The 26,715-nt window shown below is 35.2% G+C and overlaps 1 protein-coding gene across 1 annotated transcript in view; it reads left to right on the top strand.

Annotated features, from left to right (window-relative positions):
• Positions 1-25,297, top strand: part of APOB (apolipoprotein B) — a 37,071-nt gene extending 11,774 nt beyond the window's left edge. Inside the window, exons 13-29 of the mRNA XM_062571183.1 lie at positions 759-970; positions 1,360-1,597; positions 2,145-2,321; positions 2,630-2,821; positions 3,612-3,779; positions 4,970-5,181; positions 5,750-5,932; positions 6,142-6,263; positions 6,663-6,873; positions 8,170-8,345; positions 8,485-8,672; positions 8,989-9,134; positions 11,601-11,977; positions 12,868-20,448; positions 21,260-21,374; positions 22,239-22,422; positions 23,471-25,297. Of these exons, the coding sequence (XP_062427167.1) occupies positions 759-970; positions 1,360-1,597; positions 2,145-2,321; positions 2,630-2,821; positions 3,612-3,779; positions 4,970-5,181; positions 5,750-5,932; positions 6,142-6,263; positions 6,663-6,873; positions 8,170-8,345; positions 8,485-8,672; positions 8,989-9,134; positions 11,601-11,977; positions 12,868-20,448; positions 21,260-21,374; positions 22,239-22,422; positions 23,471-25,297 (12,309 nt within the window). The remainder of the gene's footprint in view (positions 1-758; positions 971-1,359; positions 1,598-2,144; positions 2,322-2,629; positions 2,822-3,611; positions 3,780-4,969; positions 5,182-5,749; positions 5,933-6,141; positions 6,264-6,662; positions 6,874-8,169; positions 8,346-8,484; positions 8,673-8,988; positions 9,135-11,600; positions 11,978-12,867; positions 20,449-21,259; positions 21,375-22,238; positions 22,423-23,470) is intronic.
• The last annotated feature ends 1,418 nt before the right edge of the window (positions 25,298-26,715 follow it).

The raw sequence follows: 26,715 nt of genomic DNA, 5'->3' as shown, positions 1-26,715 counted from the left end.
ATGGAGTTGTGCCTATTTAGAGGTGGTTTTAGCTAAGGAATTTTTAGCTAAGGAATTACTCCAGTTCCCCATTTTAGATTGGCAATTGATTGTCATTATTGCACTACTTAGATTTAGGTTTACATTAGAGTAACATAAAAGCATCTTCTAGAAAATAGGTATCATTACACAGAACATTTTAGCTTAGTATAGTAAATAGCAGTTTCAACATCAACAAATTCGTACTATAAAAGACCAGGTGAGAAAGACTTGGGGAACCTGGGAGCCTTCAAATACTTGGAGTTGAGGTCATCAGACTCAGTTTCATTCAAAGCATTTTTAAATTAAATATTCAATCATTTTCAACTTGTTTTTCATTTTTATTCAGAAAATTTTGATCTACTTATTTCCATAAAGTGAATGATCTTATTTTTTCCAAAATCTGAGAATTTTTCTGCCAATGAGAACACTTCTTATTCCCAACATTCAGCTTTTTAAACAAACGAAAGAAAAAGCTACTAGATATAGGATGAAAAAATGAATTTCAATAAAACCATAATTTCTGTGAAAATTCTACGAAAATGAAAATGTTTTCTATGAAAACAGTTTTAGTCATTTACAGAAATAAAGTCCTTTGTGATTTTGCAGTCCTGAAAAAATTGTATGAATTGCATGAATTCTGGAAATTATTTGACCCAATATAGTCCAAAAAGATTTTAGCAATATCATCTACTAGCCAGCTCCTTAGTGCAAAATGTATCTTCCTCTGTTTAACATAGGACCGCTCAGCACTTCTAAAAGTGTTCAATGAAGGGGATGCACCTGCTGACAGACGTCTGGCAGCTTATCTCATACTGATGAAAGATCCTTCTCAAAGTGATCTCACTAAGATTGTAAGAGTCCTCACAAAGGAGAAGAATGAGCAAGTGAAAAGCTTTGTTGCCTCTCACATTGCCAACATCCTAGACTCTGAAGAAATAGGCATTGAAGAGTAAGTAAAATTAGATGAGATACTGATCACATAGGAAGAACAAAGTTCCAATCCTAACTGCAGTGGTAGTGTGCTTTTTTTTTTTGTCTAGTAATGCATTTTTTATGTTTACTTCCATGTTTATTTTCATTCTTTAAACAAATTAACACCATAACCTGACTAAAGAATAGAACATCAGCTGGGTAAATCTGTGGCTTTGTCAGAGCAGTGACTGCTTACAATCTTGCCTTTAGTCTTATTTTTACTGTTAGGATGTGTACAGAGCTAGCCGTTTGCAATTGTATCAATTGTATGAATAACTACAAGTGACACAAGGTGTCTCAGAACTAGTGCTAAATGTTTTTTTGAATGTGTACTAATTGTATTTGCTTTACCGCCCTCTTTTGTAGTCTGAAAAGCAGAGTAGAGGAAGCACTGAAAGGAAACCAGGTTCCAACAGCCAAAGATTTCAGAAAATTCTCACAAAATTACCAGATTTCCAAAAGACTTTCTGTACCTGGACTTGATCCTGTCTCTGCAAAAGTAGAAGGAAATGTGATATTTGATCCAAACACTTATGTTCCTAAAGAGACTATGCTAAAAACCACCCTGAATGTGTATGGATTTCACCCAAGTGATATCTTTGAGGTATAACAAAAACTTTTGCTATTATTCAACTTTTGCCTTTTTCATTTCTGTTCACTTATAACAACATTTATTTTGAATGATGTATTATTTCTACAAGCTTTGGAGAAAAATCTAATGATCATTATGCTTTCAAGGAGACTTTGATTTGATCCTCAGTGGGATTTAGAGCAAGCCATCCATTATGTGATGTCAGTTGCTGCTGGATGGATGTACCACCTTGCTGGAGTCACTAAAGACCTCAGCTAGGGTAGGGCTGAACCCACCTGTAACAAATCGACTTCATGCTCATGAATTACTGGTCCACTGAAGCACTCATAGTAGATTCTAAGTGAGATCCAGCCTATACTTAGGTTTTATGTTGGACCTCTCCACAGAGATAAAATTAATCATAAAACCTAGCATTCTATTCTGCTGCATATCTTCCCTCAAGAATCACAGAAGCGTAGTATACACTTGAAATGCATTGTTTGTTCCAGAGCAAATCTTTTTGTTGTAACGTCCTGAAGGAGAAGCTCTCTGAGTTATGACATTGCTTTATACATTTCAGCTTGGCTTGGATGGAAAGGGTTTTGAACCAACACTGGAAGCTTTATTTGGAGAGAAGGGATTTTTCCCAGACACCACAAGCATGGCTTTGTACTGGGTTGATGGCAGAGTTCCAGAACAGGTTTCCAAGGCACTCTTTGACTATTTTGGTTATTCCCAAGATGGCAAACAGGAGCAGGTACGGCTTGAAAATGTTCTCTGTACGGCACTGCATTATTGTCTGTACACACTAATTACAGCACTTGCAATGTTTATAGTATCTGAACCTTCTCTTCTTCTAGTAAACTAAAAGAAAACTTCTTATCATATTTATAACATATTAAATATTACATTTAATTATGACTTGTAACCATATTTATGATGGGCCTTTGAGGAAGACAAAAAGTGCGTGTGTGAATTAGCTTTAGGTCACTAAGTAACAGTTCTTGATATATGATTTCTCATAAATCTGTTTCATTTTATGCTACTTTTTGACTGAATTTTCAGGATATCATGAAAGGAGTAATGCTTAACCTTGAAAAACTGATAAAAGAATTGAGCAACAAGGAAGTTCCTGAAGGAAGAGCATATCTGAGAATCCTGGGAGAAGAACTTGGATACTTGAAACTCAATGATTTCAAATTGCTGGGAAGCATGATTTTGAAGAGCATTAAAACTATTCAGGGTGTTCCAGAAATGGTATGTTTCTGATGTACCAATGAATATTTTGTTTTATTTAGGCTGTACTTATAGGCAGCGCTTATATACTATTTAAAGAGCAGATATTTGGTGATGGTGCTGGTCATATGAAAATAAAAATTATTTAAAATAAAATATCAAAATTTAGTCTGAAGGACTCTAAGAAACTCATTAAGACCGTTGCATAATCAAAATGGAATCCTTCCAGAATATGGATGAGGGGAAGGGAAAAGGAAAGGTTTGGATCCTATTGCATGACTGAGATATCTACTTGAACAATGCCCAAAATCTCAGTGTTTGTCAGTGTATTATATTGCTATAATTTAAAATATGAAAATATTGTGTATTAATATTAAGCAATAATTTATGTTAAAAAGAAAAGGAGATATAGTACATTTTAAGAGCATTTGGAAAAGTCCTGCTTCTACTGAAGTCAAAAAGTGTTTTGCCAGTGACTTTGAGGAAGCCAGAAGGTCACATGTCATCCAATCCAATTCAGTTTGGTGTGTTATTATATATGTGTATCAAGGTAGATGATAAAGTGTAGTATTCATTTAATGATGAGATTTTGATAAGCAATCTCTAACTTGATTTTTTTTTTCCTATTTTGAAGTAAAAAATCCGTAGAAATTAGCTTTTATACCCTGTATGAAATTAATTATTGGATTATACAGTTACAACTGAAATAAAATTTCCCCAAAATTCTTCGTATCTAGATGAATTTTAAAGTAAAATGTACGTATTTCAGTATGTAGGTTTGTTAATGTCCAATTCCTTTTTTGATTCATAGATTGCACAAGCCATCTCAAAAGGTGCTGACAGGGACTTATTTGTCCACTACATGTTCATGGACAATGAGTTTGAGCTCCCAACTGGAGCAGGTTTGCAGCTGAAGTTTGGTTTGTCTGGAATAATGACACCTGGGGCCAAAGTAGCTGTGAAGCTTCATCAAAAAAGTGTAAGTCTCAATAGTCCTATCTACAAACTTATTTGGGAATAGAACTGTAACAATTGCAGAATTTTAAATGTTTTGAAATACTCCTGAAATGGAAAAAAACACTTATTAGACATCATCAGATAATCTGTGGATGACATCCACATTAAAGTAAGAAGTAATGCATTATTATGTATGAGATTATTAAATTTATGAAATAAATGTACCTTAATGAATACATAATAAAATAATCTTTGTTTCTCTGTTCTCTAGTGAACTATAGTATGTGAATTTGCCATTCAAAACAGTTAATAAAAATATTGATGTGGTCAACTCAAAATGAAAATACTAATTTTCAGTTAAAAGAAATATTGAAAATGAAACTAAATGAAAAAAATTGGGATCTGAAATAAAACATCTTTATTTTAAAATTCAAAAAATTAAAGATTAGGTGAAATTAAATGAATTCTCAGGTTAAAATGAACATTTATAAATAAAATATTTTTATATTATTAATGACTATTTTGACCTAATTATTCAAAATCTAACATAAATTTCTCAATAGTTTCAGCTGACTTAACCTTTTATTTTCCACCAGATATGCTGCTATACATACATACATATATGTATATATATATATATATGCATACACACACACATATGTTTGTGTGTGTGTGTGTGCGCATGTGCACGCTCATATTCAGTTCTGGCTACCTTTTAGTTATTTTGGAATCTTTTCCAGAATTTAGTATTGTGTCCCCTTTTTCTTTAATGTCCAAACCGAAAGGTTGAAAATAAGCTATTTTCTGTTTAGGGAAATTCAAATCTTGGATCTATTTCTATTTTGTCAAATAGTTCAGTCATTCTTTTTGAAAATAACTATCATTTTTCTACAATGAAAAACTAGTTCATCAGATTTAAAAATAGATGGAAATAGTTCTGTGTGCAAAATCTGCAGCAGAAGTACTTCTGTAATAGTGTAGGAAAGTTTTCTCAGGGTTATCAGTTTACTGTATTTGCTACATTACAGTTATCACTTTTGTGCCCCTCAGTTTATAGTGTGACTTAGCATCAAATATACTGACTAGCAGTACCAATTGTACAAAACTCAGCTCTACGTTATCAAGAATAAAAATACTGTTTTTATATTTTTTATAAAATTAATAAGAAATACATTGGGTAAATAAATGTATCATTTTGTTTTTACGAAACAGATGCAAGCAGAATTCATTGCTAAACCCTCAGTAGCAATAGAGTTTGTAACACACCTGGGAATAAACATGCCTGAATTTGCTAGAAGTGGTGTGGAGATTAATTCCAATATATTCCATGAGTCTGGAATTGAAGCCCATGTTAGCATGAAAGCTGGACAGCTGAAGTTCAGTATTCCTGCTCCAAAGACTCCAACAAAGCTCCTCAGTATCAGGTAATGGATCTGAATGAGAACTTCCAAGCTGCTGTCCTCCCTTTCTCGTCTTGATTCTAATTGTGATGGAACTGGGGGGTAGAGGCAGGCATAGAGAGGTTTTCAGTTCAGAAAAATCCCAGACACTGTAAAACTGGGAGAGCTTCTTTTATAAGATAAGTGGACGGCCCAGATAGTAGCAACTGAGAGTCAGGGTTTACAAATTCTTCAATTTATGATTCAGTCTTGTAATTTGCATCAAGACACTTACCATTTCTGAATCTATATTTTTCTCTTGCATAAAGCTATTGTCATAGCAATAAGTATTTTGGATTGAATTTAAATGAACTGCTTACATTAATTTCAGAGCGGATGAATGTCTCAATGCACAGAATTCTAATTATCTATAGTGGTACTTATGATAATAATACACAGTTTGATTATTTAAGCCCTAAAGGTTATTTTATAAGGCCCCTATCAGGGTAAATGTTTCTTTTTCAGAATGTAACCTCATTAATAGGACTTACCAACTTACATATAGCATCTAAATACCTATTCTGGGAATAATAGGTTCATTTTCCTGTTCCAGCAACACACTACATTTGGTATCTCCAACAAAAACTGAAGAGATTCCACCTCTGATTGAGAACAGAGAATCATGGACTTCTTGCAAGCCTTTCATTACTGGTCTAAGTTTCTGCACTAGCGTATTGTATTCTAATGCCAGTGCCACAGAGTCAACTCCGTACTATCCCCTGACTGGAGAAACCAGGTAAGTCATACGAGCTTTGACAATGTCTATTTTATGTAAGAAATCTACTGAGCCCTTTAAGGCTTAGTAGCTACAGTACCTTCTCACATTCTCTAATAATAGGTTAGCAGGAGCAACTCAGAAAGAGAGCTAGTGAGAACTGTATGATTTTTCCTGTCTGTAATAACCAAATTAATTATTTACATGAGGTTTATTTACTCCTTCTCTAGCTTTGAAGTTGAAATAGTTTCCACAGGAGAAGTGAAGGAATACTCTGCAAGTGCTAACTATAACCTGCAGAGAGAGGGAAATGACCTGTTAGACACCTTAAAGTTTGCTGTCCAGGCAGAAGGTAAGAATCTGAAAGCAATATGATTTAGCTCAGTTTTGAATTACATTGAAGTGGAATTTTTTTTAATTAATAAATCATAATAGAATTATTTATAATATAAAATAGAATACCGTTTCACCCAAATTTGCCGACGCTTTCACTCATTTCATGTATGCAGTTCCAATCCATGTTTTAAATGAAACAGTAATATCAGTGAATGAAAGCAACGAAAAGGAAAAAAATAATGGATTCTATGTAAGCAAGAGAAAAATGGTATTTCTGGTGAAATATGGTTATACTGTGTACCAAGAGGGAAGAATGATACTTTATATTTTCAGGATGATTTTTTTTTAATTTTCCTTTTTAGAAAAGTCAAAAAAACACTATAATTGTGAATAACTAATGTATTTTTTTTTTCAGGTGTGAAGAAGCACGAGGCCACGTTGACCTTCAGCTACAACAGAGACAGGAAAATTTTGACCAGTGATGTCCGCATTCCAGATATTGATGTTGACTTTGGCACAAACTTCAGAATTACTGATGAATCTGTTTCTGGGAAGAAAGCGTATACCTTAATCTTAGACTTTAACAACAAGAAGATTTCTGAAGTTACTCTTACTGGCCAAATAAGGTAACTGAGAAAACCACTTAAGCTTTTCCATATACCATTGAATAAGATAGCTGAAGGTCTTCTTAAAGGTAGAAAATTTAGGGGAATAATATTCTGTTTTGGAGAAATCACATAATATACATACATATATAAACTTATCGTTCAAATCCTCTTTCAAAAACACTTGAAGCATTCTATTTGTAATCCACTAAGAATACATTATATATATATATATATATAAAAATATAATGATTAATTTTAAAGTAAATATATGTAATCTATAACAATTCAGCCTATATATAATTTGTGTTACAAGATCACTGAGGTAGTTCTTCGATGTTTGCACATAGATAACTGCAAGAATGACACTGTAGTAGTGTTATTGCAGGTGTGATAGTTCAAGAATATAAACAAAGCATGGTTTGTTGAGAAAGGTATCATCTTTTATTGGATATATTCAGCTCTAAAAAAGTTATTACGTCTCCCCATGAAGAAATCTAGTGACACTCAATAAACAACAAAATGAAAAGTAACTGAGAGCTTCCTGTAAAAGTTCCCACGCTTCATGATGGGAATATTTCCGGGAACATCTACAGGGGAGCTAACAAAAATGTTCAGCCTTCCAGGGTTTCTAAAATTGTCTGCCTCACAAACCTATGGTGAAATGAGCTGATCACGTTCTTTAATAAACCTCAATCTTCCATGGAATTCTGTGATCCCGATGGTGCCCCAGGGAGTCTTTGTCTTTGCTGTTCATGCAGAATTGCCTCTGATATCAGTGGGAGCTTTGGACAGATGTCAAGGACCTCAATTGCCTTACATTTACACTAACATAATATTAGAATTTTGCTCAACTCAAAATTACAGAGATATAAGTGCGAATAAAGGAAAATGAGCTCCAATCGCATAATATGTTTTGTCAAGTGTTTTGTTTCTATTTGATAAATGATTGTGCTTCATATTCTTAGTAGAGGATGTGGCTCAAGTAAGGAGATAAGGATTTGGTTCAAGTACAAATGTACCAAGACAAGTAGATATTTCCATCTGTTTCAATGTTATAGAATTAATACTGGATTATTATGGGGTGTTTCCGCACAGCAGCATTTAAACAATTTACCTTAGATTTCCCAGAGTAACCAGCAGGATCTGAAAACATTCACTGAATCAGAAGGAATCCTACGAATTTGTTTCATTCCATTTTTTTACACCACCTGTTATGCTCTTACTTTGGATTTAAATGCTGAAATTGCTCCTGAAACACAAATAAAAGATTGAAATGAAATGCATTGTGTGCATACTGACTTTTCACTTTCATAGATATGCTGGAATAGAAGAGGCAATGCTAAGAGGCACCATTTCTATTCCTCGCCTGCAAACTGAACTTAGAACTGAAGCACTGGTTAATTATTCACCAACCAAAGGATATCTTCAGATGAACTCAGCTGCAACATCTCATGGGAACTCAGTTTCAGGAAGAGTTGTTTTCAGATATGGTAAGGGCAAAAACATAATCTATGTGTAAAAACCTATTAATTTAAACAGCTTGTTCCGTTAGTTTATAATATATCTTTAAGTATAACAAGAATATTTCTAATATTTACCATTTTCTTCTTTTAAATTCATAATTTTCAGATTCTGAGAAAGTTGAGCTAGAGTGGAATTCAGGAACAAGTGCTGCCGTGAAAAAAATGTCTTCTGGCTTCACAGCTGATTTTTCAGACTACCCCAAAACTTTAGAGAAGCACGCCAATGAACTGCTGGATCGGAAAGTAGCTCACACAGATATGACACTGCGACATATCGTATCACAATTTGTTGTGGTATGTTTCAACTTACAGTAGATAATACAGCTTGACCACATAGCCCTGATGAATTCTTTTCTCCCTCCAGAATGCCAAAGTGAACTTTATGGGCATGATGTGTAAAAACAGTGAGATTGAATGCAGTTTATATTTTCTACTTTGATGCAGCCAGCCACTTTATGAGATGCCTAGTGCTGTGTGTATGGATGGTTGCACCTGCTTTCAGATGATTGTTATATAACTTAAAATCTGTTGGAAAGTCCTAAAACCTATGATTTAACATTTGCTTGTTATTTGTCCCTTTACTTAGAAAAAACTTACTTTTTCATTGCAGGCAACCAACACCTGGCTGCAAAAGGCATCAAAAGATGTCCCCTATGCTCAGACTCTACAAGACAAACTAAGTGGACTACAGGAATTGACCATTCAGAAAATGAACCTACCTGTTATCACCATTCCCGAAGAACTTTTCCTGAAAAGGTAGGGAGATAAATGAGTATAGTTGCACAGGGAACTGAAAATCGATATTTGTTCATGTTTTTGTATTATTTTATTTGTGTTTGTTCTTAAAATTCGTTGCTATGATTCTAATTTTATGCAATTGTTTACAACAATTTTAGGTTATTTTATAAACCAGAGAGAAAAAATTATGTAGTGGTAATGATACTAGGTAGGACAGATACTATGTATGATACTAAATAAGACAGAATTGATTTTACAGCAATCACTCCTGCAGCATATGAACGTGTCTTCAAGTACTGCGTGATGCAATGAGAAGTGACAAAAATACAGCATTCAACAGTCTTTCCATGAGGCACAGAACTACTGAAGTCTAAATTTCACATAGATTTGTGTCCTGCATTCATACAGACCCCTTTTTTTGGGGTCATAACCCTATCTCTATTCCACTTTTTCTTGTACAGTCCTATTGGACAGTTCTTCCCATTCCTCTACAAATACTGGTTAACCTTCACCAATACAGCAGACTTTGACTCCATTCTCTTCCTTCTCCAGCTGTCATTTGGTCAGAGGCAATGCATGCCATGCTTAGCTCACAAGTTGCACACGTATGGACCAGACACTTGCATTATCTTGAGTCAATCTCCTCCACCTTCTACAAAGTTTCACAGAACTTGTATGAGTCTAATTACCTTTGAGGCTCTTACCCTTCTGTCAAATTTGATAGAAGTCGTCCAAAATGTTAAAAATCTGTAGGGAATAAGGTTTACCAGGAAAAAGAGACAGAGGCAGATAAATAGTGTATTCCTTCTGTCTCTAGGAAATTAAACTATAAATCAGCCAGAGTGGATCTATACTTTAAAATGCTTTAGTACCTGCCTAGATGTTGCTCTCCTTACTGGTCGTAACTTGATGCTCTTGATAACTAGTGTTCTTATCACATTGATGCTCTGCCTATGCATAAGAATTCAAAGAAAATTATTACTTGGTAATATCTTTAGAGTGCTCCCACAGCTACAATGGTAGTATACAGAAACATATTTGTATAGTTTTCTCATGGACTAGAGGACTGAAATTAATGTAAATGAAAGGAGCAAAGAAGCTTCTAAAGACTGGATTACAGGGAAAAAAAAAAAAGAAAAGAAAAGAATTTGGTATTTTCTCTCTCCTACCACTGTTTTTCCATGTACTGTCTTTCACTGTAGTAGTAAGAAACAATATGATAATGACACATATCTTCTTTACTTTTGTAGTGTTCCTGACAAACAATGCACATTAGAATAATAATAAAAAGAATGTCTGCTGTTCTACTCCATCCTACCGGAATGGAACTGATTTTTAAAATTTATTTTTAAATTTATTTACTTAATTTTCTTCTTAAAAATGTAACTCTACTTGTAAAAAAACGTGTATTATAAAAGACCAGTTAGACAAACAACAAAAGCATCTTGCCAGCATATTGTTTTTGCACAATTTGAGACAGAGCTTCCTCCTGTTTATCTTTTCATAATCATACTTTTCCATACAAACTTTTCATCTGTCAATCCATTTGTACGAGTCCTAGCTTCTGGTTGAATGGTTAGATTTTTATTTATTTTTATTCAGAATAAATGAAGCACGGAATATTTGCATGAAACTTTTGAAATACATCATCAGAAAGAAAAATTCTTGATAATTTAGGTTCTTACAACAATATCTAATATTAATAGACTTTTCGAATATTTGTATAAAAATACAACACTTATAAATATGCATACTATAAATATAATATACATTAATAAACATCAATATTTATAAGTTACATGTACATCATATAATATTTCATCCTAATACTAATATTAAGAAAATTTGCCTTTCTCTGGTATTCAGCATAACACATTGCAGAATCATGGCAGTGCTTTTAGAGGAATTATTCTTTCCTGTATGTCATCTATTTTCTTTTAATTTCCTTAATGTAGAGGACTGTTTTCATGCCAATACACCTGTTCATGAATGTTCATAAAGCAGATTTGGATTCTCGGGATAGAAAAACCAAGCACAAGATTCATGAGTCTTGTGTTTAGCCCCTTGCAGAAAAATGATGACACTCTCCCTCCACTAATGAGTTATGGTTAGTAACTCTAGACAAAGAATCAAGAAACTTTGAATTCTAATGTAAGATTTAACCTAAATAGTCCGTTTTTGGATTATTTGCCCTCTCAGTCTTCCTGACTGTGAAATAAGGGGAAAGTTAACAGTATTCACCAATATCCAAAGTGCTTGCAGTAAATTCTGATAGACAAATGCTTCAAAAGTGCTGAGATAAGAATAAATCATCTTTATATTTTTCTCTATAACTAAAGTCAGGACATTGTTATAAGCCTGTGAAGGATATTGGTATAAGTTCAGTTTTATGGAATAACAGGAATTTCTTTGTGTGTAATATGGACTTTTATGTAATATGGACTTTTATATAGACTGTTCAATGGAGTCGCTTTTGTTTTCTAGTGATGGCCGGATCAGATACATTTGGAATAAAAACAGTTTTCTAATTAATATTCCATTACCATTTGGTGGAAGATCATCCTATGACATAAAGGTGCCACAAACTGTTAAAACACCGCCTCTGGTAGTAGAGTCAATGGGAATAAATGTACCATCACAGGAATACAGAATCCCTCCATTTACTGTTCCAGACTCCTATCCACTTCATGTGCCTTTGCTTGGCACTTTAGAGGTCTCTACTAATGTGCACAGCAACTATTACAACTGGACAGCAGCATACACTTTGGCTAACAGCAACACAGAGAAAGCATCCAGCATAAAAACTACTTATACCATGAACGCTGATTCAGTTTTTGAGCTGCTTTCTTACAATGTAAAAGGTAAGAACATGTGTTGATATTGTAATGCTGGCACAACTATTTTATTTTACATGCATCAGATACAGCACATCCATTTTCATATTGCTTATTTAAAGAACAGAGTTTATAATCTGAAATCACCCCCTTTTTTTGAAGTTAGTTTGTAAATCCATTTATTTAAGCAGTAAAGATGGAATCAGGTAGTTCAATAAAGACTTTTAAGGTTTATATTCCAAGATACTCCTTGCTGAGGACAAGGTCCTTCAGGGCTGAAGGCCGAATCCTATAAACAGTTGTGTACCTAACAAGTCACGTGTTTTCAAAACCAGGCATGTCTGTCTGCAATTTGTTTCTTTCTTTCTCTCTCTCTCTCTATAAAAATGTATATTTGTTTATTCTTTATATATGGCCATAACAACGTAGTAGTTATTCCACACACAGACTGAGTAGGTCTTAAAGTAGGTATTTTTAAGGTAGCTCCTCTCAAATTGCAATGAGAAAGGAGAAACAAACTCATTTAGTCTCTTTCAAACTCCATACCATAAATGAAGTTAACAAAGACATATAATAAAAACAAGAGTTAAATAAAGGAATGTTAGTTACACTTTAGTTTGGGTAATTCTTGAGCATCCATCCTGTAATTTAATGGCATAATGCATCATCTCACATAAGTATACTTAATACAGAAATGTAGAGATTTAATTTTTTTTGAAAGTTTAGCCTCAAATATCAAAATGATAACAGTTTTTGCAGAAATATTTTGAATTTACCAGGAGGTTTTTCACCTTTAAGGCAAAATGGTGTAGTAACACTAATAAAATTCAAGCAGTAAAATAAAAGCTTAGTGGCATCAGCCAGTTTTAAAGACAAAATGTATATATTTACCTGTTGTCTCCTTTTTCCTATTTCAGGTTCTGGAGAAGCATCTTATAATAGGATTGGTTTTATCTATGCTTATGAAAATCACCTGAAACACATACTATTAACATCAATTTTTAAGTTGACCGGGACAAAGAGTTATGAACCTAGTTCCACTGCAAACTGCACAGTATCACTTATGGCGTCCAGTACCCTGGGTCCTCAGCTTTCATTTTCCACTGATATTGTTTCTGAGAAGACAAATAATGTGAATATCAATAATGTCAAGATGGAAGGCCAACTGGAAGTGGCATCTATCTTTGCAAGAAGTATTTACACTCTGTCAAGCTCATACAATGAAAAGAGACGGATTTTAGAAGGGAAATCAAATATGAAGTTGGATTCTTCTTACCTTCAGGCTACTAATCAGGTATCTGGCAGATACAGTGATGATGTACTTTCCATTACTTCAGTCTCTGATGTACAGAGTGGACTATTAAGGAACACAGCTTCACTGAGATATGAAAACAGCCAGCTGAAAATGATATCTGAAACAAATGGGAGGTATCGAAACCTTGCAGGTGTCAATAAGCTTGAGCTAATTTTGTCAAAGAAGACAGCTGCACTTCGTTCTGAGTACCAAGCCACTTACAAGCAAACCCAATATTATGCCTTATTTGCAGGTTCTCTCAATTCCCAGGATCTCGTTTTCAACACTGATATTTCTATGACTGATCAAAAGAATCGAGCTGCCCATAAGTCCTCGCTGAATATTAACCAATATGGTCTAGCCAGCAGTGCAACCACAAATGTGCAATTTAGTCCACTGACAATGCAGAGTGAAATGAATGCCAAACTTGATACTTCTGGAGGTTCCATGTCACTATCCTCTTCTGGACGCTATGGTAAAAACAATGCAAAATTCAATCTAGGTGGAAGAGTGAGCTTAGTAGAAATAACACTGGGAAGTGAATATCAGAGTACAATTCTGGGTATGGACAACAAACATGTTTTAAACTTCAGAGTTAATACAGAAGGACTCAAGTTTTCAAATAACTTGCAAGGATCATTCAAAGAAATTAAGCTGGAGTACACAAATGACTTGAATATTCCTGGCTTATCCTTAATATTTGCCTCAAAATTGGACAACAGCTTTAGCTCTGACAAGTTCCACAAGCATGCTTTTGACCTACAACTACAACCTAGATCACTTACAGCTAAGCTGAGCAATAATATTAAATACACTAGAACTGAAGTTACCAACAAAGCAGAATTACTTCTTGAGCCTCTGAAGCTGAATTTGGGTGGCAATGTGAGAGGAGCCTATGGAGCAGATGAAATAAGGCATACCTACACTATTACATATGCTGATTTAACTGCAAACTTTAAAACAGATACGGTTGCAAATGTTCAAGGTACAGCAGTGAGTCACAGAGTTAATCTGAATGTGGCAGGACTTGCTTCCTCAATTACTATCAACACAAATTGTGATTCCAAATCTCTCCGTTTCAGCAATGCTTTACGTTCCACCATGGCCCCATTTACTATGACTGCTGATATACATACTAGTGGAAATGGAAAGTTAATTGCTATGGGTGAACACACTGGAGACCTTTACAGCAAATTCATGTTCAAAGCAGAGCCTCTTGCTTTCACTTTCTCCCATGATTACAAAGGATCTACCGTACATAGCTTGAAGTCTAAAGAAAGGTACACTACACTGCTTGATAATAAAGTCCATATGCTTTTTACTCCATCAGAGCAGTCAAGTGCTTGGAAACTGAAGAGTCAGTTGAACAATAATGTATATTCACAAGATCTCAGTGCTTACAACAATGCAGAAAAGACTGGTGTGGAACTTAGTGGAAGAGCTTTGGCAGATCTCTCTCTAATGGATTCATCAATCACAATGCCATTCACATCTGAAGCAATTAATTTAATTGATGTGTTAGGACTCAGGGGCAGTTTGTCAGAGCCTCAGGAATTCAGCATCTCCGGCTCTGTGAAGTATGACAAAAATAAAGACATGCATGTTATCAACCTGCCATTCTTGGAACACTTACCAGTTTATTTTGAACAAATCAGAGGCACCATTCTATCCACACTACAGGCCATACAAAGGTACCTGAAAAATATTAACATAGATCAGCATATTAGAAAGTACAAGGCAACTTTGGATAAGCTGCCACAGCATGTCAATGACTACATGGACAAACTGGATATGAAGGGCAGAGTTAGCAGCATGAAAAATAATTTGATTGCTTTCACAAGAGACTATAGCATAACAGCTGATGATCTCCAAATTACACTGGAAAAAGCCATGATCAATATTCAAGAAATACTGTCTCAATTTCAGGCCTATCTGATACAACTTGAGCAATACATCAAAGATAATTATGAGCAGTATGATGTTAAAGCACTTATTGCACAGCTTCTTGACCAAATTGTTGAAAAAGTGACAGCTCTAGATAACAAGTATAAGATAAGAACAACTGTAGTTGATACAATTCAGAAATTACAAAATTTTTTTCACCAGTATTACCCTAGTGAAATTGGAAGCAGCACTCTGGCGTGGATTAAAAATGTAGATGATAAGTACAAGATCACAGCTTGGATACAAGAGAAGCTAGAACAACTGAAGATTCAAATTCAGAATATTGATGTCAGACGTAGTGTAGAAAATTTGAAACAGCAGATTAAAATGATTGATGTTAAAGAAGCTTTAGAAAAATTGAAGCGTTCATTACCAATTAAAAAATTGAATGAAGTTCTTGAACAAATCAAAGACTTTATTCTAAACTGGATGGAAGATTATGAAGTGTCTGAGAAGATCAGTGCTTTCCGAGGTCACATGCACAAACTGATTGTAAAATATGAAATTGATAAGCAAGTATATTTTTTAATGGATAGGATGGTGGAACTACTTAACCAGTACAAAATAAAAGAGACTGTCCAGAAACTAACCTCCTACCTGAAAAAAATTGATATGAAATCGTGCTTTGATAAGATTGTTACTTTTATTGATGATGCTGTTAAGAAAGTGCAAACATTTGATTATGAAATGATGATAAAGGAAATCAACAAGTTCCTTGATATGATTATAAAAAATCTCAAGTCTTTTGACTATAACCAGTTTGTTGATGACACAAATAACAAAATCCGAGAACTGACTCAGAAAATAAATGAGGAACTCAGAAATCTAGAACTTCCACAGAAAGCTGAAGCACTGAAACAGTATATCAGAGATGTTAGTGCTGTGATTTCAAAATACATAGAACAACTCAGGGATACCAAGCTTGCTGCAATAATTAACTGGCTCAAGGACCTCATAAATTCAACAACATTTGCTAATCTAAAAGCCAAGATAAATGAATACTTGGAAGATCTGCGAGAGAGGATTTCTGAAATGGATATTTCCAAAGAATTCCAGTGGTATCTTCAGAAGATAAGCCAGTTCTACAATTCTGTTGTCATATACATTTCTGACCAGTGGAATATTGCTTTTAAGAAGATTGTTACTTTGGCTGAAGAGTATGGTATCAAAAATTGGGCTGAAAATTTAAACCAGTTTGTTGAATCAGGATTTAAAGTCCCTGAAATCAGAACTGCTATAGTCACTATACCGGCCTTTGAGGTTAGTCTGCGAGCTCTGAGGGAAGCAACATTTCAAACACCAGATTTCATTGTCCCGCTGACTGATCTGCATATACCCTCCTATGAGATCAACATTAAGAAACTAAAGGACATAAAAATCCCAACGAAATTTACTACCCCAACATTTACTATTCTGAATACCTTTGAAGTTCCTTCCTATACAATTGACCTGCAGAAGATTAAACTTCAGGTTTTGCAAATAATAGACCAACTCATGTCTGGTGAATTTCAGCTGCCAGCAACTGATGTGTATTTTAAAGATATGAAGATGAGAGATATGCCTTTTCTTGACATTTCTTTCCCAGAACTAAAAATGCCTCAGTTTGAAATACCGGAATTATTAGTTCCTAAGCTAAATCTAAATGAGCTCCAGATTCCTGACATGAAGATACCAGAGTTCCAACTTCCACGTATCCCACATACTGCAACTTTCCCTACATTTGGCAAATTGTCTGGTGCTTTCAGAGTTACCTCTCCATTCTTTACACTATCTACACAAGCTGAATTTCATAACACTACAGCTTCTGCAAACAGTCCAGAATTTGTGACGTCTGTTTCAGCTCAAACAACATCCAATTTAGATTTCCTAGTTTTTAGTGTTATTGCAGATTCACGTCTCTCAGCCCCTGAGATGAAGCAGCTGAATCTAAAAAATTCCATGAAGGTCAATCACAGATTTCTTAAAGTTGATCACACCAACGAAGTGGTATTTTTAGGGACTTCCATAGAAGGTGAAGCTGAAACAAGAGCAAACTTATATACAACAAAAAATTCAATTGAAGTACAGAATAATTTAACAGTTAAGCTGCAAAGAAAAATTTGGATGCAGAGTGGAACGACATATTCCCACAGACTGAATATTCCACAAGCTGCCTTCTCCAGTCAGGCTGATCTGATCAATAACATGACAACAGAGCTAGAAGCCGGACACATATCATTTACCTCCACTGGTAAAGGAAACTGGAAATGGGCTTATCCTAATTTCTCTGATGAAGGGACTCATGATTCACATGCCACTTTCAGGGTTGAGGGCCCCATTATTATATTTTCTGCTGACAACAGAATAAATGATAAGTATCTGAAAGTCAACCAAGCTATGAAATATGAATGTGGTTTCCTAAATTATGCAACATTTCAGATTCAGTCTGAAATAGAGTCACAGCCCGTGGGACGTAGCGTTCTGAACGTAAAAGGCACAGGACAGCTTGGAGGCATGAAAGTAGAATTAACAGGCTCTCACAATGCTCGGCTTAATGGACGGATTACTGGAACTGTGAATAACGAGATTTTCTTCTTGGCCCACCCTTTTGAAATTCGTCTATTAACAAACAATGATGGAAACGTGAAAATCAGCTTCCCAATGAAACTGACTGGTAAAATTGACTTCCTGAATAACTATGGTCTTGCACTCAGTTCCTCTATTCAGCAGGTCAGCTGGCAAGCTACTGGCAGGTTCAATCAATACAGATATTCCCATAATATGTCTGCTGGCAATAATGATGACAGAATTGAAGCTCACATTGAAATGAGTGGAGATGCCAACTTGGACTTCCTAAATATTCCTCTAAGCATTCCTCAGCTTCATGTTCCTTATACTAAAATCAAAACTCCTCAACTGAAAGATTATTCCCTGTGGGAACAGGTAGGCCTGAAGGAGTTATTGAAGACTACAAGACAATCATTCGATTTAAATTTGAATGTTCAATATGAAAAAAACAAAGACATGCACTTGATCCCACTTCCCTTGGCAACAGTGCATGAAGTCCTTAATAAATATATAATTTTCTTCAACAAGCATTTTGAGAAAGGAAGAAATGCTGCTTTAGATTTTCTCACAAAATCATATAACGAAGCTAAAACAAAATTTGACAAATACAAAGTACAAACATCACTGAACAAACTACCTCGCATCTTCAGAATTCCAGGATACACCATTCCCATTGTGAATATTGAGGTTTCTCCTTTTACTGCTGAGATGCCAGCCTTTGGTTACATGCTCCCCAAAGAAATAAGCACAACAGGATTCACAGTCCCATTTATTGGCTTTTCAGTACCTTCTTACACACTAGTCTTACCATCTCTGGAGCTTCCAGTCCTTCATGTCCCACAGGATCTACGCACTCTTAAGCTTCCTAGATTCAGAATCAACAGCCCATCAAATCACATATTAATTCCTGCCATGGGGAACATCACTTATGACTTCTCATTTAAATCCAGTGTGATCACTTTGACTGCAAATGCTGGACTGTTCAATCAGTCAGATATTGCTGGGCGACTCAGTGTCTCATCTTCTTCTGTCATTGATTCACTGCAATTTAAGCTGGATGGTTCAACAATTTTGACAAGAAAAAGGGGTTTGAAACTTGCCACAGCATTGTCCCTGAGTAATAACAAATTTCTAAGAGGAAACCATGACAGCACTATTAGTCTCACAAGGAGGAACATGGAAGCTTCATTGACAACACACGCAGGTATCAACACACCCATTTTAAAAATGAATTTTAGCCAAGAGCTTTCTGGAAATACTAAGTCCAAACCTACTCTTTCATCAGGGCTAAAATTAATGTATGATTTTAATACTCCCAAATATGGCACCAGTGCCAAGGGAGGAATTGCTCACAAACTTGCTTTAGAAAGCCTTACATCTTACATATCAGTGGAAACATCAACAAAGGGGAATATTGATGGAGTATTCTACACAGGAAATTCATTTTCTGGAAATGTAGACCATGAAGCAAACACCTATCTGAATGCTAATGGAGCTCGGTCATCTCTCAAGCTTGAGGCCAACTCCAAAGTAGATGGACTCTGGAACAATGAAATGAAAGAAATACTTGCAGTTGAAGCATCTACCCGTCGTGTTTATGCAGTCTGGGAGCACAGTGGGAAAAACTATGCAAGATGTACATCTCTTTTCACAACTACAGGGAGTCAGAAATGCAAAGCAACCTTAGAACTGGCTCCTTGGAGTATGTCAGCAGATCTTCAGATACAAGCTACTCAGCCAAATTCCTTCCTGGACACAGCTTCAGTTAATCAAGTTGTCTTAATGAAAATCAATACCGAAAACCAGAAAGTTGGCTGGAAGGGTGAAGGCCAAATTCAGTCATTATCTCTCAGTCATGATATGCAATTATCAAATGAAAAATCAAAAGCAAAGTTTGATGTTTCTGGATCTTTAGAAGGATACATAGACTTCCTCCAAAACTTGAAGTGTCCCATTTCTGAGAAGAGCTTATGGGATATCTTGAAGTTAGATGTCACTACCAGCACTGACAGAAAACAGTACTTAAAGACTTCAGCATCCCTGGTGTACACAAAAAGTGAAGATGGTTTCTTTATCCCCATACCTATGAATAAGCTGACAGATGGCATTGCTTTCAGTATTCCTGAGTTAAACCTAAAGTCTCTAAGTCCTGTTCTCAGCACTCCAGGATTTAGAGTACCTTTCACCACTCTCCAGATTCCATCATATACTATTGACTTGCACAACATAAAAATTCCCCAGACTTTAAGCACAATCCCATTTGATGTGAATTTACCCATGCTGCCAGGGCTAAGATTCCCCAAAGTGAATGTAGGAGCCAATTACATTACAGTAGAAGAATATAAAATCCCATATTTTGAAGTGACAGTGCCTGAATACCAAATAACTGTGTCTCAACTCACTCTTCCAAAGAGTATTTATCTTGGCAATCTGCATATAAACCTGGATGAAATTGCTAATAAGATTGCAGATTTTGATCTGCCTACAATTACAATTCCTGAACAGAAAATTGAGATCCCCCCTCTCAAAATGTCCTTGCCTGCTGGAATTTACATCCCATCATTTGGTGCCTTAACCGGGTCTTTCAAAGTTGATTCACCTTTGTACAATGCCACCTGGAGAACAGACTTAATGAATAAAAAGGACTCCTTTGAGCAGTCCATTGACTCTACCTGCAGCTCAACATTACAGTTCCTGGAATATGATTTGAATGGTAAGACAACTTAAATTCTATATGACACAGTTTTAGAGGAAATACTATACAGTGTTTTGCTCGGAATTTTTTTCTAGGATTTGGTTTGCTTATGACGGTGCTGCTCCCTATTTAATGCTGACATTAGATTGAACCTCTTTTATCATCAACAGCATTGTTTTGAAAGCTACAATCGGAGTCTTAGGCAGTCACCCTGAAGGTTACTGGCAAGCTATATGTGCAGTTGATGGCATACTCTAAGAAAAGATGAAGAAATCCCTTTTCCGTCTACCTGTTTCTTTCTTTAAATTGCACAGAAATCATAGTATTCCCTCATTACTTATGATGATTCATGTGAGGGAGAGAGAGCAGACTGAGTGGCACTAGATTCAGATTAGAGGTAAAGAAATACTCATCTTTTTTCCTTTCAAACTAAGTATGTTTCATTCTGAAAATTATTTCAACACAGAAAACTCAGGAGTCCCATGGCAGCATATGGTGTTGAGTTTTAGACTTTAGAATTATAGTAAAACCATATATGTCAAGTATAAACTCTCAAGAAATCAGAATCTCAATTTATGGTCTGCATGCAAAATGTTATATCCATGTTATTCTAAATATAGTGCAAAACTGAATACTAAAATACACTGTCTGAACAAATATTTCCATTTCTTTTCATTTTGTACATTATGGGCATCTAGTTTCTTGATGCATAATTTCATATACTACTGAAACACCTCACAACTGGCCAACTAACATAAAGCTGGACAGGTATTTAATATTGTTTGCTGATAAATTCTGTAAATATACACAACTGAAATCTTTTTTATAGTTGTTTCAAACTACAAATATGAAGGAGACATGTTTGTCATGAAGACAGTTGGCAGCTTTTCACATCGTGACATGAGTGTAAACTACAAGGAAGATCTTACTGCTCGGGGAATTAGGTAAAGTTTTTTTGATTATAAAGATCTGTGATATATAATATCATTTATCCTGGACTAAATTGCAAATGCTGTATTGTTTCTTTGAACTCTAACACCCCACAGTTCTTTGCTGTAATCAACAAGACCCAGTGTAGCTACCCTGCCATTATTAGCTGGGACTTTTCCTCCCCCTACATAGCTGGAAAGCTATTTACCCTCCACATTTCCAGCATAACTTTTCTCAGCAGCCTTATTTCATAAAACTGCTGAGATATAACAAAGATTTTTATACTCAGAGTGATTCTAGGTTTGACCATTAACAGAGTTTTCACTGGAGCTCTCTATCAACACAGGTCATTAAGAAATATTTTATTTTTTTCCACAAATGACAGTAGTAAGAGTTACAGAGATGGGCATCTAACTGACTGTTTTGACCTGGATTGTGTTACCATATCCAAGGGGCGGAAGTCAGTGAAAGGAAGGGCAAATGCAGATACAGATTACTGCCTATACTTCTAGATAATTCTTCCATGGAAGAATTGGAAATCAGCTTGTAGAAATCCATAGATAGCTAACAATGGTGCAGCTACAGGCTTTGTTTTATTATCCTAATTTAATTAAAATTCTCAACAGATCTCAGTATAGTTTTACTAAAAAAGGAAAACGGGGGTGACCCTAAATTTTGAATGTGTTAGGCTAAATCTTCAGAAATGTGGACAGTAAAACCCTGCATTTTCTTTTGATGGCTAAGACATTATTTGCTTACATATATATATTAAAAAGCATAAATTTTGTTATATTTGTGCATATTTCATTGTATACTTCTTTAGGACTTTTGCCATCCTTGTGCGTTCCTTAATAACTGTTTATTTGTTGTTACTTTAGAATTCTGGAAAACAGTGCATCACTAGACATCAACAGCCCAACATTTACTGATGTTCACGTGCGTTGTAAAGGCACTGACAACAGACTATCCTTCTCAGTATCTTCACCCTCTGCTGGGACCTTGGGCTATCTCATTGAAATGGACACTGACATTCTGAAAGCGAAATTTTACTACCGAACTCAGGTGAGCTTGATATGAGCAATAAAAAGCAAAAAGATTCGGAGTGGGCAGAGGATAGTTTCCCTTTTAAAATGTGTGTATGTTTGTCTTATGAAATAATTTAAGCATCTGTTGTCTAAAGGAAAAATATATGATGAGTAATTGCAGGTTTTATTTCCTAAACTGGTCTTGCCAGTACTAAAAGAAGCATCTCTGTGAAGAGGCTATTTCATCTTCTCCACAGAGTTAATTTTGCCCCCTCCTAAAGATAAAGAAAACACACACACTGTAAGTGAACCAACAGTACAAAATTAGTTTTAGATAAGCCAGTATACACCCATCAGAATAATTGCATTTACTCTAAAACTGGCCGTTATAGGAATCGAGCCACTGGAAGAGGTCAAACCATCTGTAGAGTGCCTTTTTTTGGATCCATTAATATAACACAGTACAATAATTTCCAAATTAAAAGCTTAGCTTCCAAGATGCTATACTAATTTAGGTATGACAAATAACTCATAATCCACTGTATACAACGGAAAACTTGAAAATTCATTTATGTTAATAGATTCTAATTTGAAGAACCTTAATTACTGTAACTCTCGCACTAAATTCTCACTGATTTAAATGATTGCTAAGTGAAATCTTCTAATGTTTTTATATTAAGAAATGTGAATAATGTGAATTAAATTCACATTAAATAATTTCAAAAATGAAAGGAGAAGGATCATTTTCACAAGTAGTTCACATGCTTTATTAGACATCTGTTACATGCCTGTCTTTTAGACAGGCCTTTAAGGCAAAGAAAGAAAAATCTTTGCATTCAAATAAAAAAAGAGCAGAATAAGTTATGTACTGATCCTGCTGTTCAGAGAGGCATAAAGTAGCTTGGTAGAATAACGTTTGTTCCAAAATAACATTTCAGTATGGGAGCAAATCTACAGTAGACAAAAATGATTCATAGAATATGTGTCTGAGGGTATAATAAAATTAAAGGGATGCAAAATACAAATATTGAAATACATTCATTATAGATAACGCTGAATTTGATTATCCCATTTTGTATTTTCAGTCTGCCCCTCAAAAGGATATTGACATATTAAAAAGTGAGATATCCTTCAAGAAACCAGACCTGATTCAAATGAAATTCAACTGGAAAGAGGATGCTGCCAAAGACTTGCTCTTGGGTCTAAAAGAAAAGATACCTAGAATGACAAATGCAGTGTATAGCTGTGTTAATCGGTATCATAAGGAGCATATGGGACTGGAAATCAGTGCTGCCACCTTAAAGATGAAGGATATCATGCAGAACAATGCTGACAAAGCATACAAATTTGCTGTAAAACAAATAGATGCAATAGATGCTCAGCTTCGCACAGCTGCCAATGAGGCCTCTGACAAATACCAAGAGATGAAAGTCAAAGCTAAACAGTTATATCAAACAGCAGCAGATCAAGCTGAGCAGTTTGACTATCAAAGAATTAAAAAAAAGCTTTTGGATGCTATAATTGACATAATAGAAGAATACCACAAAAGGATAAAACACCTGATAGACTCAGCCATTGAATTCCTGAAGATCACAAAATTCCAGGTCCCTGGGCTGTCTGAAAAGTATACTGGTGAAGAATTGTACCTTATGACTACAGAGAAGGTGGCAAAAACTGCTGATTTATGCCTTTCAAAACTTCAGGAGTACTTTGATGCTTTGATTGCAGCTATCAATGAGCTGGAAGTCAAAGTTCCTTCTTCTGAAACAATTTTCAAAGGCCGTAATGTACTTGATCAAATCAAAAAAATGCTGAAACATCTGCAGGAAAAAATCAGGCAGACATTTGCTACTCTCCAGGAAGCTGACTTTGCAGGAAAGCTTAAGCAACTGGAGCAAAGAGTGCAACAAATTTTCCAGAAGGCAGAAGAAATGATTAGAAGCTTGCAATCCAAAAATTTTGAAGACATCAAAGTCCAAACGCAACAGCTGTACAAAGACGCAATGGCTTCAGACTATGCACAAAAACTGAGATCACTGACCGAAGATGTTAAAAAATACATTTCTCAGTTGAAAGTTTTTAGCCAGAAGACATTCCAGGAGCTTTCAGAAAAGTTGCACCAGCTGCTCCTCTACGTAAAGGCATTGCGGGAGGAATATTTTGATCCAACTACACTTGGATGGTCAGTTAAATATTATGAAGTGGAAGACAAAGTACTAGGATGGCTGAAGAATCTAATAGATAGACTGGTGGATTGGCACAAGAAGTATGTTGGAGATCTTGCTGATTCCGTTACACGCCTGACAGAACAAGTAAGAGAAGTAGTAGAAAACTACAGTCAGGAATATTATGACTTTATTTCTGATGTTGAAGGAAAAGGAAAACAGAAGGTCATGAAGCTCTCATCTGCTGCCCAGGAAAAAATTCGATACTGGTCTACTGCTGCTAAAAAGAAAATTGATGAATATAATAGGCAAGTCAAAGCAAAACTTGAGGAGATCTATGAGCAGCTTAGTCATACCCAAGAAAAGCTAATTAGTGAGGCTAAAAAATTAATTGATCTAACTATAGAAAATTACTCTGCATTCCTGCAATATATTTCAGAGCTTCTTCGCTGGCTTGAGCAAATAACAGCCAACAGCATAAAACCATATATAGCTGTTCGTCAAGGAGAGCTTAGAATAGATGTGCCCAAACCATTTGATTTGGAGTCCATTTACCAACTGCCCCAAAAAGGCAAAGAGGAACTCAGAAAAAAAGTGGAACTAACACGCACACTGATTCAGCAAGGCATTGAGCAAGGCTCCAGGAAATGGGAAGAAATGCAAAGATTTATTGATGAACAACTTGCCACTGAGCAGCTGAGTGTTCAGCAGATTGTGGAAAAAATACAGAAGCACCTGAAGACCTGAATGGACATACAAAAAAAGAAAAATAAGGAATTTGTACCACAGTATATTTAAAGACAACAGCAATCAACATGTTGGAACTTCAGGTAGATACTGTTGAATCTGAATTTGTAAATGGAAACTGAATAATCTACAGTAGGTTATTTTAATAAGCTTAATAAGCCAATAAATGAATTCTTTATTACATTTTTTGTGTCATTTATTCCAGGTAGTTTTACTTGGACCATACAGCTTAATCCAACAATTGTTAAGGTCAATGGAAGTCTTTGCATTGATTTCACTGTGTGTTGGATCAAGTGAATAACGTGCAATACATATTGTAAATAGTCACAAAAGCTATGGAAAACACAGTATAAACAGATTATAGGATAAAGGTCGTATTCATAAGCCAGGTGAAGAACAACTTGAAAACACAGCTATTTCCTGGGATAGAAGTACATTCATAGATAAGTTTGGGAGAAAAAGAGGAGAATAACATGCAAAATAAGGAAGAAAAAAGAAAGAATTATGGAAATAATACCAAAAAGTGAAAAAGAATATCACTATATGGAAATCCAACTCCTGGAAAATTAAAGATAATAACATTATTCTGTTAAAAATAGATGAATCTATGTATGTATCTGTTTTCAGAATACTGTGCCAAGAACTTCAGATGGACTCTTTGTTTCCTCCTGGCTAATTTATGATTCTGAAATACAGGATTTTCTCAACTGTCTTCCAGTGATATTTCTGGTTTCACATCAAATTGTCTAACTTTTAATTATCATAGGTTTTATTAATTGTCAAAGTTTCACTAACATCATTGAATATGATGGGAGTCAGAAAGAGTTTTCCCTTCAGTCCCCTAGACTACGGCCTAGACCTCATTTAAATGAATTCTCAAATTTAAAGCTTAATTTAAAAAACTGTTTCAGAACTCACTCACATAATACTTCTTTTGAGTGGAAAATGTGGGGAGCTGTTCACATTTATTTTCAGCTGCTGGATATAGATATTCCTTGAAAAAAGCCTGGTGAGGCTGAAATAATGTTGCCTCTTTTACAATAAACTGTTTAACAAACAACACAAGAAATTTTGTGTACTTGTTTATTTTGACACAATCAGTTCACTCTGCAATATGATTTTACTTTTTCATTAATGGGAAAACAATGATTATCTCATCTGTTTATGTGCAACCATGATCTTTCAGAGTCTGGTTTCATCTCATGGTATGATTAACTAAGTACTTGAATCAATGGAGCATCATTTTACAAATACCTGAGTGAGCTTTATGGGAGCAGATACCTGTTCAAGCACAGAGCAGCACCATACAAAGACACTAACTCAGCTCCTGGAAACAGGAGACCCCAATGCTGCCTTAAGCTTATGTAGCAATAGTGCTCGCCATTCCTGAGCTACCTTGCTTGATTCTAGCAAGATCT

The sequence above is a fragment of the Rhea pennata genome, chromosome 3 (genome assembly GCF_028389875.1).
Source record: "Rhea pennata isolate bPtePen1 chromosome 3, bPtePen1.pri, whole genome shotgun sequence".
NCBI lineage: Eukaryota > Metazoa > Chordata > Aves > Rheiformes > Rheidae > Rhea > Rhea pennata.
This window is presented reverse-complemented; position numbering and strand designations above follow the sequence as displayed.